The 17,691-nt window shown below is 39.7% G+C and overlaps 2 protein-coding genes across 5 annotated transcripts in view; one reads left to right on the forward strand and one right to left on the reverse strand.

Annotated features, from left to right (window-relative positions):
- arhgef16 (Rho guanine nucleotide exchange factor (GEF) 16) overlaps positions 1-9,577 on the forward strand; it is a 31,837-nt gene extending 22,260 nt beyond the window's left edge. For both annotated transcript variants that reach the window (XM_062999146.1, XM_062999147.1), the window contains 4 exons: positions 4,755-4,901; positions 6,497-6,567; positions 7,353-7,454; positions 9,151-9,577. In XM_062999146.1, the coding sequence (XP_062855216.1) occupies positions 4,755-4,901; positions 6,497-6,567; positions 7,353-7,454; positions 9,151-9,290 (460 nt within the window). In that variant the 3' untranslated portion in view covers positions 9,291-9,577. The remainder of the gene's footprint in view (positions 1-4,754; positions 4,902-6,496; positions 6,568-7,352; positions 7,455-9,150) is intronic.
- ybx1 (Y box binding protein 1) lies at positions 9,473-15,605 on the reverse strand. 3 transcript variants are annotated; one of them, XM_062999150.1, is made up of 8 exons: positions 15,342-15,605; positions 12,666-12,729; positions 12,422-12,455; positions 12,244-12,333; positions 11,233-11,538; positions 11,065-11,150; positions 10,572-10,842; positions 9,473-9,807 (listed from the first exon to the last, which is right to left on the reverse strand). In XM_062999150.1, exons 1-7 carry the CDS (start codon positions 15,448-15,450, stop codon positions 10,614-10,616), a joined length of 918 nt encoding a protein of 305 aa, XP_062855220.1. In that variant the 5' UTR covers positions 15,451-15,605; the 3' UTR covers positions 9,473-9,807; positions 10,572-10,613. The 3 variants fall into 3 exon arrangements, with proteins under 3 accessions (XP_062855220.1, XP_062855218.1, XP_062855219.1); XM_062999148.1 differs by having other exon boundaries at positions 11,053-11,150; positions 15,342-15,604; XM_062999149.1 differs by lacking the exon at positions 9,473-9,807 and having other exon boundaries at positions 10,566-10,842; positions 11,053-11,150.
- Positions 15,606-17,691: the final 2,086 nt, after the last annotated feature.

Genomic DNA, 17,691 nt, shown 5'->3' on the forward strand with positions numbered 1-17,691 from the left:
TTGACTTGGCCTCCAAATAACCCAGATCTCAATCCAATGGAGCATCTGTGGGATGTGCTGGACAAACAATTCCGATCCATGGAGTCCCCACCTAACAAAGGATCTGCTGCCAACATCTTGGTGCCAGAAACCTCAGCACACCTTAAGGGGTCTAGTGGAGTCCATGCCTCGACGGGTCAGGGCTGTTTTGGCAGCGAAAGGGGGACCAAGACAATATTAGGAAGGTGGTCATAATGTTATGTCTGGTTGGTGTACTTCTAATGCTTATGTAGGCCTGAGATATCAATGAGTTGTGAAAGTTTAAACCAGCTCTAGGGAGGGGTGGTAATCTCCCTTCTTTATTGTTCTTTGCACTTTTTACAATGTATCAGTCTCACTGGCATAATACTACTACCACCATTCTTGACAGTAGGTGTATTGTTGCTGGGTTTGAAATTTTATCCAGAGGCCTGAGCAGTCTCATCAGGACAGGTTGTGAAGGGAAAAGGATCTTCCATCAAGTTCTGAGGCTGGGAATTGAATCATAGTGCACATGGACATTTGTCAAGAGAACTAGATGTTTGTTTATTTAAACTCAAAATTCTGTACATCTATGTCCTAATAATTACTTGTATGTATCAGTAAATATTCTTACTTTGTTTGCTGAGGCTCGGCACGGTGGCTAAGTGGATAGCACTGTCGCCTCACAGCAAGAAGGTCCTGGGTTCGATCCCCAGGTGGGGCGGTCCGGGTCTTTTCTGTGTGGAGTTTGCATGTTCTCCCCATGTCTGCGTGGGTTTCCTCCGGGAGCTCCAGTTTCCTCCCACAGTCCAAAGACATGCAAGTGAGGTGAATTGGAGATACAAAATTGTCCATGACTGTGTTTGATATAACCTTGTGATTTGATGAATCTTGTGTAACAAGCAGGGCCGGAGTGGGCCCCTTTTTCAGCCCAGGAGTTTTATGCCCAAACTTGGCCCACTTTTTCCATGGAGGATGAATTTGAATAAATAAAACAGCAGCTAGCTCTTTCAATGCCTTTTTATTGGGTATACGTTCAGATATATGTTAATTAGTTAACAGAAAACACTTCACTTAAACATGTTTAATTCAAATTTAAATCAGATAAAGATTTAAAAGGTAAAAAAATGTGATAAAGATGAAAACGTATTTACATTTGTACAGGAGCAATAAGTTGAAAAAAAAAAAAAAAAAGAGGTGCTCTATTGTTAGGTTTACACTAAACTCTTAAATAGCTTCACTACACACATATTTAGTAGGCTACATACAGCATCAAAAACCTCTTAAACAGTGCACTGGTTTCTGCAACTTTATTAATAACGGTGTTATTGTCTATAGACATGAGAATTTCCTTCTCTGTGTACATTAACATGAAGGCCTCCAAGGGGTCCTGTTTACCTATTTCATTTGGGCTGATTTTAATGCATTTTTAGCATTCTGAATATCTGGGTACTGGGTATCATTTAGAATCTATCCATCACATCTGTTCTGTGTTCAACTTGTTACATAAAATAGTTTTTTAGTTAATTTTTATTTTCTCTACTCGTCTCTGTAGTCCTGGCCTCTCCATGCCTACTCGGTTCATCAGCAGGATCAGACTGGCTCTGAGGCTAAAAAAACCCATTTCATTAAGGGTTAGCCTATTTTGCTGAATAAGATAACATGCTTGAAGTTTTTTTTAGCCTATATTATGATGGTGTAAAATTGATAGTGATTTAGGCTATTTGTACGGTGGCCGAGAAGTGCAAAACAAATTTACATTTCAGAAAACAAAATTACAAAAAAACTAAAACAAATTTACAACAAAAGCAAAAACAAATTTACAAGTGCTCGGGTACCCAGTGTTTGTAAATTTGTTTTGGCATATGTAAAAGTGTTTCAGCACTTGTAAATTTATTTTCGGCATATGTAATTTTGTTTTCTAAAATGTATATTTGTTTTGCACTTCCCGGCCGCACATTTCTGACGGAAAAGGCAGGGACAATAAACCGGAAGTGCGTGTTGCTTACCTGCTGTCAATCAAACTGTTTCTCAGCGATAAAGTGAACGGAGTTTGTGATGGTGACGATAAACAAGGTTTTGTCTAGTTTGTGGAAATCATTTTATCCAGTTGACCCGCTATTGTTTTTCTTGTGGAAAGTTTTGTGCAGATGTTTAGACGTGGCGTGTGCATCTCTATTTACCGTCCGCTCTTCTAAACATCTAAGGAATTCCCACAAGAACAACAAAAGCGAAATAATGAAAATAATTAACACAAAATGGACAAAACATTGTTTATTAGGGACGGAACATCTGATACCGAGGCTTTAAAGCTTGTTTCACTTTTGTAATACTGGACTCAGTGTATCGGAGCTTATATTAAAGCAGCAGGAATGTGCGGGACTGATGAAGCTTTGTGCTGAGTTTTATCTCACTCACTATATAAGAGACAATCAAACCAGGGTTACCCACCCGTCCTGTAACATACAGAATCCTGCTTTATCTGGAGACTAAACGCCGCGTTCAGTATTGAACTGATACAGGACGCTTTGTTCCGTATTTTTATCAATGGGAGACTGAGGGAATTATATTAAGTAGTGTTCACTTTTATTCTTAGTAACGGTGTGTGTGCGCTGGTTATAGCAGCAGGGGGGGACCTTACACAGTCATGAGAACAAAGGTTTTATTTATGGTGTTTAAAATTTATTATTTTCATTCTTTATAATAAGTCAGAACCATATTTTAGGCAAAACAACGCACTCCGCCCACTGTGCTACACATACAGCGGTTTATTAAACAGGTTATGTCACGTTACTAAGAATAAAAGTGAACACTACTTAATATAATGAATTAAGCAGCAGTTTCCTTCTGTTTTATACACCACACCGTCTCCCATTGATAAAAATACGGAACAAAGCGTCCTGTATCAGTTCAATACAGAACGCGGCGTTTAGTCTCCAGATAAAGAAGGATTGTGTATGTTACAGGACGGTGGGTAACCCTGGTTTGATTGTCTCTTATATAGTGAGTGAGATAAAACACAGCACCAAAGCTTCATCAGTCCCGCACATGCTGAGTCCAGTGTTACAAAAGTGAAACAAGCTTCAACAAGCCTCGGTATCAAATGTTCCGTCCCTAATAAACAATGTTTTGTCCATTTTGTGTTAATTATTTTCATTATTTCGCTTTTGTTGTTCTTGTGGGAATTCCTTAGATGTTTAGAAGAGCGGACGGTAAATAGAGATGCACACGCCACGTCTAAACATCTGCACAAAACTTTCCACAAGAAAAACAATAGCGGGTCAACTGGATAAAATGATTTCCACAAACTAGACAAAACCTTGTTTATCGTCACCATCACAAACTCCGTTCACTTTATCGCTGAGAAACAGTTTGATTGACAGCAGGTAAGCAACACGCACTTCCGGTTTATTGTCCCTGCCTTTTCCGTCAGAAATGTGCGGCCGGGAAGTGCAAAACAAATATACATTTTAGAAAACAAAATTACATATGCCGAAAATAAATTTACAAGTGCTGAAACACTTTTACATATGCCAAAACAAATTTACAAACACTGGGTACCCGAGCACTTGTAAATTTGTTTTTGCTTTTGTTGTAAATTTGTTTTAGTTTTTTTGTAATTTTGTTTTCTGAAATGTAAATTTGTTTTGCACTTCTCGGCCACCGTAATTTGTCTCCATTTGTTAAAATAAATTAGGCTATCGTGCTGACATCTTTCTGAATGTCTGAACAATTTAACATACATCATGTATATTCTCTACGTTACATTTTACATTACAAATAACTATCTTAGTTTAAATAACTTTGTTAGACTATCCTCTACCTGTCCCTTTAGTAGTCATGGCCTCCTCGGGATCAGTAGCGTCAAAAACATTCCATTAATGAGTTGGGCTGTTTAACATATTACACTTCAAATTATGTTTATTATTTTCAGCTTGAAACTGGATATTTGTGATTAATGGTGTGTATTGGGTTCTACAAAATCCACTGACTGATGGTTTGCGCTATTCTGTTGCTATATTTACTTTTACCGGCGCTCCAGAAAAGACGCCTCATGGGCCAAACCAACTGAAACATTTGGGAGGGGGGAATTCCCTCAGATGGTAGAACCCATCTAATCTACTACTGCGATGTAGGGGCTGCGCTGTCAGATGAGTGGAGAATGAATGAAAGAAGAAGATTAGATAAGTGACAAATAAGTGTCAGAATTATTTTTCCCATCCAACCGACCCAAACTCGAGATTGACATGAGCCGGCCCATCGGGAATCCTCCCGAATCTCCCGATTAGCCACTCCGGGCCTGGTAACAAGTAACTATCGTGTCTGTCATTAATGTAACCAAATAGTGTAAAACATGATGTTAAAATTCTTATAAACAAACTATTCACATTACCATAATACCTTTCAGGGCAGGGGTGGGGGTTGAATATTTCCAATTGCACCTGTAGGTTGAACACATACTTAGATAAAGGATTAACTGAGAGCTACCATCTTGCAGACATTACATTTTTCCTTTACTTTTAAACTTTCACTATGAGACTAATCTAATTCATCTAATTAGACTTAAACTATCAGCCATGTAGTCTAGGAAAGAATTCTATAAAGCAGGACTGCAGTTGTCTATAAATAATAGATTGCTCCTGGATTTCTTTCTTTGTTTAACAGTCATTGTTCTGAACAGACTTACTACGGTCCACTGATAGGTGTTTTGAAATTTTGAAGATTTTGTAACGTGTCTTAATGTGTGTGTACAGTGAAGAGAACTATGTGGTGTTCGACTATGCCACTTCAACAAATGTTGAGGTAGAAGAGGAGCAGGGAGAAAAGCCTTATCTGCGTCTGGAGATGAATCCTAACTGTGAGGGCCGCTGTGAGCAGATGGCACTGGTAGCCGAAACCAAGTAGGAGCAAACACACATTTCTAGCAGCATCTGCTGGTAGCTTTCTGGAAAGCTTCTATATTAACCTACTACTATTTTTCATTAGATGATTTTTATTTTATTTTAAAAGTAACATTCAAATTTAAAATGTAGACAAAATATAGTGGAATGAGTTTTTGATGATGAATAATGTGTAAAGCTATTCAACAATTAAGCAAAGAAGATCAAAGTGAACTGCTAAGGGTAGAGGATGTGTCTAGTGGTCAGTCAGCCCAGTCCTATGCCTGCCTGCTCTCATTAAACACATTGTATATACACCGATCAGCCATAACATTAAACCCACCTCCTTGTTTCTACACTCACTGTTCATTTTCTCAGCTCCACTTACCGTATAGAAGCACTTTGTAGTTCTACAATTACTGACTGTAGTCCATCTGTCTCTATGCATGCTTTATTAGCCCCCTTTCATGCTGTTTTTCAATGGTCAGGACCCCCACAGGAGCACTACAGAGCAGGTATTATTTGGGTAGTGGATCATTCTCAGCACTGCAGTGACACTGACATGGTGGTGGTGTGTTAGTGTGTGTTGTGCTGGTATGAGTGGATAAGACACAGCAGTGCTGCTGGAGTTTTTAAACACCTCACTGTCACTGCTGGACTGAGAATTGTCCACCAACCAAAAATATATCCAGCCAACAGCACCCTGTGGGCAGTGACCACTGATGAAGGTCTAGAAGATGACCAACTCAAACAGCAGCAATAGATGAGCGATCGTCTCTGACTTTACATCTTGAAGGTAAACCAACTAGTGTCTAATAGAGTGGACAGTGAGTGGATACAGTATTTAAAAACTCCAGCAGCGCTGCTGTGTCAGATCCACTCCTACCAGCACAACACACACTAACACACCACCACCATGTCAGTGTCACTGCAGTGCTGAAAATGATCCACCACCTAAATAATACCTGCTCTGTGGGGGTCCTGACCATTGAAAAACAGGGTAAAAGCAGGCTAAAAAAAGCATGCTGAGAAACAGATGGACTACAGTCAGTAATTGTAGAACTACAAAGTGCTCCTATATGGTAAGTGGAGCTGATAAAATGGACAGTGAGTGTAGAAACAAGGAGGTGGTTTTAATGTTATGGCTGAGCGGTGTAAGTGTTCATGCATCTACTGGCACCCTGTTTGATTGTAACAAGACTCAAAAGAAGACAGTAAATCAGCGGTTAATTGTCTAACCTTAAATGTGGCAAGGATGGACAGGATTAAGAACAGGGTTAATAGAAGGCAGTGGAGGAGGGATGTTTTGGACACAAAGTTGCAGAGGAGGGATGAGGGTGTATTTAGAAGAAGGGTGCTGAGGATGGAGCCGTCAGGCAGCAGGCGGAGAGGAAGGCCAACAAGGTGGTTTATGGATGCAGTATGGGAGAACATGGAGATAGTTGTTATGACACAGGAGGAAGTTCAGCACAGTGCAAAACTGAGACAAAAGATTACCCGATGTTGTGACCCCTAACAAAATGGATTTCGTGGCATCATTTTGAAATGTAAGCTAATTGGTATTAAAAATATGTTTTCATATGAAGATGGACTCCTAATTAAACATTTGTTTTCAGGTTGGACAGGGCAAGGTGGGTCACGGCTTTGCGCAGGCATAAGAAAGGCGAGAGTTCGCCTGATAAAGATGGTAAGTATCTGCTCACATTAGTAATGCATAAAAGTATGATTAGATTTAGGGGGTCCCTGGTGTTGTCTTTTAGACAGATTTGTTGTTTTTGTTCTTTTCAAATCAGTTTGAACATTCTGACACTTGGTTACATCCACATTTACATCCCCAAATCAGAAAAAGTTGGGACAGCATGGAAAATGCAAATAATAATAAAAAAAAAAAAACAGCTTAAGCTTGCGCCCTTGGCCTTTACGCACTGAAATTCCTCCGAAATCCTTGAATTGTTTAATAATATTATGCACTGTAGAGGGAGAAATATGCAAATTCTTTCCAATCTTTCTTTGGTGCATTATTTTTAAACATTTCAATAATTTTCACTCATATTTGTTGACAAACTGGAGATCCTCTGATCATCTTTGCTCATCAAAGTCTTTCCTGGGTGCTGCTTTTGTACCAAACCATGATTACCTGTTGACATCACCTGTTTGGAATCACATCATTTCGCCCTAAATTGCCCCTGTCCCAATTTTTTGGAATGTGTTGCAGACCTGAAATGCAGGAATGGATGTATATTAACAAATGAAATGAAGTTGAGCAGATAAAACATGAAATATCTTGGGTTTAAACTGTCTGCAATCAAATAAAAGTCAAAGTAAATGTAAGGAACTCTGTGTTTTTATTTTATTTGCATTATCCATACTGTCCCAACTTTTTCTGATTTGGGGTTGTTAATTTGGCATAGTTCTGAGCAGTCCTGTTGCAATTAAAGTACTAACCTTTTTCTGTGTTTTTGGGTCTTCTAGTCTTGCTTCAGTACGAGGTGACGAAGGCCTATATGCCCAAAGGACCAGACGAGCTAAGTCTCCAGCAGGCTGAAGTGGTCATTGTGCTGCAGGAGGTTGATGGTAAGAATGACTCCATTTTAGTTAAAAGCCTGTTTTAAACACACTTGTTGAATCAAACTCTTCTGGACAGCTTAAGATACACTGATGAGGCATAACATTAAAACCACCTCGTTTCTACACACTGTCCATATAGAAGCACTTTGTAGTTCTACAATTACTGACTGTAGTCCATCTATTTCTCTACATACCTTCTTAGCCTGTTCTTCAATGGTCAGGACCACCACAGAGCAGGTATTATTTAGGTGGTGGATCATTCTCAGCACTGCACTGACAATGACATGGTGGTGGTATGTTAGTGTGTGTTGTGCTGGTATGAGTGGATCAGACACAGCAGCGCTGATGGAGTTTTTAAAAACTGTGTCCACTCACTGTCCACTCTATTAGACACTCCGACCTAGTTGGTCCACCTTGTAGATGTAAAGTCAGAGACGATCGCTCATCTATTGCTGCTGTTTGAGTTGGTCATCTTCTAGACCTTCATCAGAGGTCACAGGGTGCTGTTGGCTGGATATTTTTGGTTGGTGGACTATTCTCAGTCTAGCAGTGACAGTGAGGTGTTTAAAAACTCCATCAGCACTGCTTTGTCTGATCCACTCATACCAGCACAACACACACTAACACACCACCACCATGTCAGTGTCACTGCAGTGCTGAGTGATCCACCACCTAAATAATACCTGCTCTGTAGTGGTCCTGAGAGAGTCCTGACCATTGTTCAGTCCTGACTAAAAGCATGGTGAAAGAATTTAAGTTGGGTGTTTTTCTTGCAAAGTGCAAACGAGACTCAAGACAAGTGTGGCACTTTTCCCAGGACAGGCTTCTTTTTGTCACCCTGCCAAACAGGCCAGTCTTTGTAAAGCTTGTGAAGCTGTTAACATGCACAGACTGACCAATCTATGTTAGAGACACCATTGTCTCGTTTGGAGCCACAGTGCAACTTTGGCTAGGTGTAGGTAACGCCCTACACTTTCCTCTATTAAAAGCTCTAAACAACCTTCAGGTGGGGGCCACTTCGTCAAGTATGTTTAGTTACATGAGTTAATGTGACAAGACCCCTCCACAACATATTACAGCTATTTTATTTGACATAGAAGCCTATTACATTAGGCCCACTTAATGATTGAACTGAGTAAAGCTTTGGACTATCAAATCAGTGGCTTTAAACCCCAGCTCTGCAGTCACTGTTGGGGTGTTTATTAGGATTTTATCGTCATGTTTTACACTTTGGTTACATTCATGACAGGAACGGTAGTTACTCATTACACAAGGTTCATCAGTTCACAAGGTTATATCAAACACAGTCATGGACAATGGCCATGGCCGTCTCCAATTCACCTCACTTGCATGTCTTTGGACTGTGGGAGGAAACCGAAGCACCCGGAGGGAACCCACGCGGACACGGGGAGAACAAGCAAACTCCACACAGAAAGGACCCGGACCGCCCCACCTGGGGATTGAACCCAGGACCTTCTTGCTGTGAGGTGACAGTGCTATCCACTTAGCCATTGTGCTGCCCCTGTTGGGGTGTTGGATGTTTGAAGTGCCATGCAATCTGATCCCAGCTTCCAAACAAGCTAGGCTATGCAGTAAAATGTAATTGTACTGTACATGTGTGTATGTACATATGACAAACGTCATTCTGTTTGCCCTAAATTATAATATATAACAAATATAACATGTTTTTTTTAATCTGCAGGTTGGTGCTATGGAGAAAGAATGAGGAATGGAGACAAAGGCTGGTTTCCAGCTAGCTGTACCACACAGATCACCGATCGCACCACACTGGAATCAAACATTCAGCGTATGGAACGTCTACGCAAAGAGACAGATGTCTGATTATACACCCAAGTATGCCACATCTGTCAGTCTAATGAACTTCATATTATATGGTTTCTACATCACCATGAATTGTAAAGTGACGTGTGAATTTTTATTAGTGTAAATGAATTTTAGTATGAATATTTTTTGAAAGATGTTATCAGAAAGCTCAAGCTTTGAAAGAAAAACCATGGCAAGAGTTCGTCTTTGCTTTTTTTTATTTTGAGCTTGCCTTTTGTTAAAATTCATGTTTGAATACATAAAAAGTCATTTTAAAAATGTCAAACTGACCAGATATCAAATTACTTTTTTAAAAACCATTTGGTGTAAAAACTTAAGACCGATTTAGAAAAACATCTGCTGTTTCCCCAAAACTTTTAGCTGTCACAAAAATAATGGAAAAACCAAAAACAGAGCTGCATAGATTCTGCAGGCAATCGGTGGTAATCTGGTCGAATGCATGTTGCAAGCTTAGACGATCATCAGGTCAAATCTTTATTGCTCAGATCTTCGATGTTTCTCGTTGTTGACAAAGCTAAAAGGAAGACAAAGAAACAAGTGTTTATTCGCAAAATGCTCGATTTTAAGTAGAGAAAATGCTTAAGTATGTAGAGAAAAATGTAGAGAAAGTATGTAGAGAAAATGCTTAAGTATTCAGTTTGAAGCAGCTAGCTTGCTTTATCACATCCACACAGCAGCTGCCGAATACACACTGACCCAGCCTCGTGTCATCGAGTGCAAACTAAATACCACCCACCATTACCCATGCCACATTTAGAAAACATTTCATTCCTACAGTTGAGGTGGGTTCAGTGCAGTGCACACAAAACTTAACTTCTAGTTTGATTTAAGCTGATTTTTTGACTGCAAAGTGTAGTTATTTTATTCAGCAATACATTTTTGATATGCTTTAAACTTGGTGTAAAGCCTGCATGTAGAACAACCAGTCAGAACAGGTAGTGTTTATTAATAAAGTGCACTGTAAATATCTGCATCACAAATTTATTACACAGTATAGTATGTATTATAGACAAATACAGTAATACTATACAGACAAATTGCATTTGCAAAACCTTTCAAAAGATGACTTTATTTTAAAGGAAGTTGTAATTCATGTTGTGCATTTACGCTCACATACAAAGTGAATCAAGGCTAAAGCGAGATATCTCCTCGTCACAAGTTCAAATAATAGCTCAGTACAACACCGATGAGAGTGCTGGAGCAAAAAAAAAAAAAAAAGAAGATATACTTGTACTGTGACCATGTTCTAGAAAGCCCAAAGAATGATGAAAAACCAACCCGGCAGGATGGTGCAAGATGGTGAAGCCGGCGGCGGTTGATTTACTCGTTTCCACCTTGTTCGGCTTCGGGAGCGGCTGATTTCTCGGTTGATGCTTCAGCCTCTTTGCTGTCCTTGCCGTCCTGGGGCTTGGTGGTCTGAGGCCGTCTACGGCGGTAGTTAAAGTTGCGGCGATAACGACGCTGACGCGGTTCTTGGTTCTGGCCATCCTCGCCCTGGTTCTCTTTATCCTCCTCTTCTTCCCGTGCTGGCCGGGGACGTGGTGGACCTCTGCACAGACAGTCAAGTTAATAAGTGTATTGACAATGTATTATTTGCATAATTATTGTACTATGCCGCCAAAACATTTATATATGTTATATTTTTATTCTAGATGGGTGGGGTTGTAGTGGGTCATGCTCACACCAATAAACATGTAGAGTCATTTGACTAAAGGAAACTGATCCACTTATCGATCTACAGAACCCAATGTATACAAACCGTGGTCTGAACCTTGGTCTGTAGCCTCTGTAGTAGTTCTGCCTCACTGGCTTGTTGCCCTGATCTTGTCCAGCTTGGTTATCATCTCCTTCCCCACCCTTCAAACATAAGAGTCATAAATTATACAAGTAAAGTAACAGGAACTGCATCCTTTTCCATCTGTCCTTACACACATCATACCTCGGTCAGCTCTGCCCTAGGCTGAGAGTTGTTGTAAGGAGGTCTGCGGCCAAAGCGCCTCCTGACGTAGTATGGTGGGTAGCGTCGCCTGGGGTAAGCGGGTTTGCGCTGCTGCTGCTGCTCACCCTCGCCAGCGCTCTCCCCTTCCTCCCTCTTTTCTCCCTCGTCACTCTGGTAGTTGTCCTGGAAGTCACGTGGTGGGCCCCTCCTGCGTGGATAGCGCCTGTAACGGTTCCTGTCGGCTGCGTATTTGCTGCCCTGTACGGGCACACCGCCTGGTCCGGTCACATTGGCTGCCTCGGCACCCTGGAGGGAGACAAAATGGCTTAGTTTAGGGCAGTCTGGGTTAAAGTACAGATAGTTGGAATTAACTACAAAAGGAACTAACTTAATCATGGCAAACCATCATGGAGGAACTATGAAACTATGAAACACTGGGCCCAAGGCAGAATTAACATGGACAGGGCACCAATCCATTGTAGGACTGACCATTCACCTAAGACAAAGCCAATTATGTCTGTGCAGATGCCCAGCTGGCTGATAGCACCACCGACATATAAACCTGGTGGGCTAGCATAACAGACCACTATGTCATCTGAGCACATTTGTCCATATACTGCAAATTACAATTGAAAGATATGGAAACTAATTGACACCTATGGTACAATTTGTTGGGGGGGGGAATTATACACCAGTATCCTTTGGAGAAAAAAAAGTTTGGAGCCATTTGGAGCAGGAAACAGAGGAGAATATGAACTGTGTTCTCTTTAAAGAGAAGGTAAGGATATTTCCCCATGATTTATCTGTTAGCAACTGTGCTAACTGCTATGCCATTAATCCAACCAATTTAGTTGTTTTAAAATATCATATTCACTCATGTCTATTATTTTAATCCCTATTCTTTTAAAAGAGAAGACAAGCACATGTAGCCAATTAATACCAAGCTTACCAACAACACTGAGATGCAAATGCGCTATTTAGGCAGAATTTTCTAGGAAGCCTAAAGCATACCTTCTCCCCTTCAACCACGTCAAACTCCACGGTCTCTCCATCTCCTACACTGCGAAGGTATTTTCTTGGGTTATTCTTCTTGATTGCAGTCTAGGGACAGGCAAACATGCAGCATAAACACACTCGTACTTCACTGTTGCATTTTAGTTAACTGTAAAGAACAATAATAAACAAATACCTGATGTACGAAGACGTCTTCTTTTGTGTCATTCCTTTAAATAAGACACAAAAGATAGAGTATAAACATTAAACAATGGAAAGTAGACATAGACTAAGACTGGTGAGAAAGCAATAGTGTGCTGTTTACAGAAGACTCAGCAGTCCAGTTATAAGCATTTAAAAAGCTTTAAGAGGATTGTGGCTGTTGCCTGACCCACTTATACTGATAAGTGTTGTGTTGAACTTATTTTAAAGAGGTTCACCTGTTGATGAATCCATAGCCATTCCTTACATTGAACCATTTCACTGTCCCCAGGACCTTTGTTGCTGTAAGGAGAGAAAAGAACCAAATTAGTACAAAGTGAAACCCTGCACTATTTCTAGTAGGATCATGAATGATACAGCTATCCCAAATGCGTCAGATACCAGAACCCCTGCCAAAGTCTAAGCAGACATTTGGAGGCAATCTATTTATAGCTTCCAACTGTCATGCTGTTTATAGATTATGATGTTAAACTGGTGTGCATAAGCAGCTGCTTGAATCTGAGCCTTTAGTTTCAAACTTGTCCCACTTATGAGTCTAAAATTACTAATAAAATGAAGTTGTTTGATGTATTAACTGGCAATGATTCTAATCTGGCCAACACAATACATGCTGAATTGCTGGTGGATCAGATTTGGCACATTTTCCTAATCCACTCAGGTTTGATGCAGTAAGTGCATGCTTTTTGACCTACACTACAGACTACTTCACAAAGGACTGAATGTGTTAATGCAGGAGATGAGAATGCATTACTCACTACTGTTTGCTTTTAACCAAATAATATAGTGTCAGTATTAAGATCAGAAACGGGACAGTCACACTAAACTGTGCTGGACTAATGATTTCATATTAGAAAACACTGCTCATAACAATTAAAACAGTGTAACTAACAGAAAAGTGCGCATTCAACTAAATGCTTAATAATTTGGAGATCTCTAGATATACTAAATACACAAGATGCTACAATCTAGAAGCTATATTAATGCTTTGATATTTAGTAATTTGATGACTCAAATTCCAAGGAGTCCAGTTACGCACGCACGATCACTTGACTCATTCAAGGAAATGCGTCGAGGCTAAAATCAGGAAGACATCACTAAGTTCCACGTGGTGGGGTGACTGAACTTCCCGGCTAAAAGCGACCGTATTATCGATTAATCGAAGTATGCGTCGTTCATATAAGGATAAACAGAACGACCCCCATACGCCCAGTTAACAATCCACCCTTCCTGAATCCTGTGTAAATAATCGTCGTCGCTAGCAACCTAGCGGCTAACAGGCCGACACGGATACGCTTTATACATGTGGTCAGACACGAACCATGGCGAAATGAGTAGCTTCATTCGATATCTGCTTAAACATCGTAATTGTTCGTACTCGATTGTAGCGTTTTATCGTGTATCTGCCAGCTTTCTTAATTCGCATCGATCTCAAAATCGCCCGTGCTTAGACAAAAGAAATGTCCCTCGCACTAAAGAACGGCGGACATTTTGGATTGCTAACTTGACAAGCTAACAGCTAACAAGCGACATCGTGTTGTCTGATATTATGAGGTATAACTTAAAATCCGAAAAAAAGGGTCAAGAATCAGCCCTGGGTCCAACATTAATCGAATTTATCGAACATCAAGTTCTGTCCGTGCGAACACTAAGCGCATGTACATAATCAGGCCCGAATGCATTTTACACAGGCCGAACAAAAAAATCTCAACCATAGGTCTGACGCAAAAATTTTCAAACAGAGCTATTCATAATAGTCATATTAGCTGAGCGTTATCTTCAAATGCGACATGGAAATTTTGTATTAATAATAATATATGTACATAGCAAAGGCTGAAGCAAACAAAGGGTGACTTGAGGACAGGGAACCCAGTGGGTCACGATCAAGGCCAAACTCACTAGCCTAAAACAAACGAAGCTAAGCGATACTGTGATTGGTTGAAGTTTTATCAGTTTTTTTATGCAGTTAATGTGCTAATTTAATCAGCTGATAATTAAAATTAGCCTAAATAAACCTGAGCGTTATTTCAGAGAGGTTTGTTATATTTCACATACACGCGAGTACCAGGCCTGAACGTGTTAGCAGTTAGCTCACTAGCCACAGTTTTGACCATGCACGCGACTGAAATTGAACTTAGAACGCTGGCGTGCACATTTCAAATTTGAATTTTACGAAAATTAACCGTCCTAACCGACGCACACTTTGTATGTTAAACAAATTGCCATCGTCAATCGTGACGAAAGTAACATGAGTACAAATTTAACCCCAGTTTATTACACGTTCCCACTGGTAAAATAATGAACATGCACCACCAGTGTTAAAACTCGAGCTACACCAATAAAAGGAGCTCTAACATGGTAGTTACGTGTCGTTTGTTACGTGTCGATTCGTTCAAGAATTTCCTCGGTAATCGATTCAATGTGAAACCTGGACTATATACCATATATTAAAGGTTTTTTAAAATCTTTAAGAAAACCGTGATGTTATAAACTACAGTTTTGGCTTTAAAGTATAAAATGAATCAAGTTATCATTCTATACTTAGTAAAGATTCATATTTCTTCATATACTATATTATATTAAGTACCAAAGCTTCTGGTTATTTTATCTTTATTTTCCAACATGTGGCCAGGGTACAGTACACACTATTACGTTCATAACAACTGGTAATGAACGAACTGAATTGAAAGCCTTTGGAAATTCAAGAGTCGACTGATAAACCGATTGATATGATTCACTAAAGATTCGAATTGTCCATCACTATTACTAGAACACCAGGCTCTGTGAATTTTAGCTAGTGTACGGCTATGTCTGGTAGAATTAAATTAAGTCTATCTACAGTTTGGGAATCAGCAGGCCCATGTATAGCGCCTATACAACACGGCTAGCCGACTCACCGATGACCTTCTTATCCCCCGCGGTAGCTGAGGCTGCCGGGCTGGATGGGCTCTCCTCGTCGGCGTCAGGCTTCGGCGGCTGCTGCTGTGTCTCGGCCTCGCTGCTCATGGTGGTGTCCTGTTGGTAAAGCCGGCGGTGGCTCTCTAGTGTGTTTTCTCCCGGTGCTAGATGGTAACCTGGGCCGGCGGAGGTGGGGGCTACTGCCTTCGGGCTCTCTGCTTTCCTTTCTCCGCTCCCGTCGCCGATCGAACTGGACGGAATAGGAAAAGCTGCCGGAGGATATTACTGAGCTGCAACAACGACTCTTTCATCCCATTGGTCGGCGCGCCTGTCGTCGGGCAACGACGAAGTTTTCCTCAAGCTTATTGGTTAGTTTTGCTGCCACTTACATACGTAATTAAACATTCTACCTGTGATTGGCTCGTTGTAAGAGGCGTAGGGTATGTCGTTTAGAACTCGCTCTACCAGTCGTTAAAAATGGAGAAATCGGCTGTGTTCTAAATCACTTATTAAAGTACTAGCTTGAATCTTAAACTAGTGCATTAAGATGTCGTATTATGAGGCACTATTTAGTACTTCAGTATGCGATTTGTAACACAATCCTATTCACGACGAACACGCTACAGTGGTACACATGCTACCCAGACGTTCTGATTAAGCTATCTGCTTAACCTCGTCTTTTGTCATTTATTGTGTATTTAACAACCAAATACTAATAATAATAAATGTAAACTATTCTTAAATTATTATTGAGCGAAGATTTATGTGCCATTTATAATTGGATATGGAAAAAAACAGCTTCCGCATTTTTGTCACTGGGGGTTAATACATAACTAATACTACATTTATATACACATCCTTCCACTTTTAGTATAACAAAAAAGTACCTTAAAAGTCATCTAATAAAAATGTTCAACATTAATGATTTCATTAAAACAACTAATAAAATCACTGCATTTTTTAGATTTACTGTGTACCTGCAGTATCTACACATAATAAGAAACTATTGATTATATTTACCTTATTTACATTGAATGCATAGATGGTAACCTGGGCTCGCAAAACTAAATCAAAACAACTCCCTGTACTCATTTCAAAATCTAGTGATACGCCTGCCCAGACAGTGGAGGCTGTTATAGAAGCAAATCCATATTTATGACAATGTTCATCATGTAGCTACAAAGTCTGACCATGTCATATACCTCCATTGAGCAAGATTTTAAAAGTCAATAAATTTGGCATTTATTACACTTAGACGTCACGTGTCTTATTTCTTTGCAAGACCTTTTTGCAATCGGCTTCGTCACATTTCCCTTCAATCCTAACCAGACTGCTGGTCCTTGCTAAATTTGAAACTGGCTGCATTTTCAGAATTTCTTTAGTTCTTTATAATAAACTGGACTGACCTATGAGCTATGTCCAGTGTCTCTGAGATGTTCTTGTATCTTTTACCAGGTCTGTCCTGCTTTATGGTTAGCCAACTGACTTATTTTAAAAGCTTTTTAAAAAATGTATTTGAAATTTTATAGACTTCATCCACAGAGATGGGCTATTTATTCATGATAATTAAAACAGCTGATCTGCACATTACTTTAACAGGGATTGACAAGCAACAATGTGTTAGTTGGAGGAATAATGTGTTTATATATAAGCCAATCTTACAAGTACAAGGAGTATTGTCAAAGTCTTTGACCTTATTCAGTTTGACATAGCGCACAGTTTTATACATCAACAAGGAAAAGTAGTACCATATTTATAGTGTGTGATCCGAGACATTAAAACAAACTTGAACTAATAAAACTAAAGGTCATAAAAGTTTGATGAACAATATCTACAAATCACATTTCCAGAAAAGTAAAAATCAATAAAAACAACCTGAACCTTTTATTAGCAGGATTTCCAATATTTTTAATAATTTGAACACACTTTAGGAAGTTGATTTTCAATTGTTTGGAAACTGGTATCAAGCAGATTTGTGTCAGGTATCTACATACAGACATGATTGTATTAACAGGCCCAGCAATGGATTGATATCTCGTACGGGGTGTGTTACTGCATTGCGCCCAATGATTCTGGGCAAACTGGGCCCACCGCAGACCTGATGTGGATAAAGCATAAAACGAGAAAACTTACACAAGATACAAGGACCCACACTGATCTGGATAGTGAGAACGCGTTTTATGCTATAAATCAACTATTTGTTGTAATTAATGTATGAAAATGGCAAACAATATTCATTTACAAGTTGTAGTATATTTTAAGGTATTTTGAGTTAATCCAATACTCCAAAGTGGTGTTAAGTAAATCCAGTTCTTTTAATATTTTTTTTCCAAGGAAAAAACTAAAAAT

The sequence above is a fragment of the Trichomycterus rosablanca genome, chromosome 7, assembly GCF_030014385.1.
Source record: "Trichomycterus rosablanca isolate fTriRos1 chromosome 7, fTriRos1.hap1, whole genome shotgun sequence".
Classification (NCBI taxonomy): Eukaryota; Metazoa; Chordata; class Actinopteri; order Siluriformes; family Trichomycteridae; genus Trichomycterus; species Trichomycterus rosablanca.

Bases quoted from the DNA above. Each gene is read 5' to 3' on its own strand.
- ybx1 (XM_062999148.1), bottom strand. From the start codon at position 15,450: ATGAGCAGCGAGGCCGAGACACAGCAGCAGCCGCCGAAGCCTGACGCC. The intron at 12,730-15,341 runs GTGAGTCGGCTA...CTCTCCTTACAG, and splicing joins GGGGGATAAGAAGGTCATCG to CAACAAAGGTCCTGGGGACA. The intron at 11,151-11,232 runs GTATGATGTGTG...TTATGTTTGAAG, and splicing joins CTAGGGCAGAGCTGACCGAG to GGTGGGGAAGGAGATGATAA.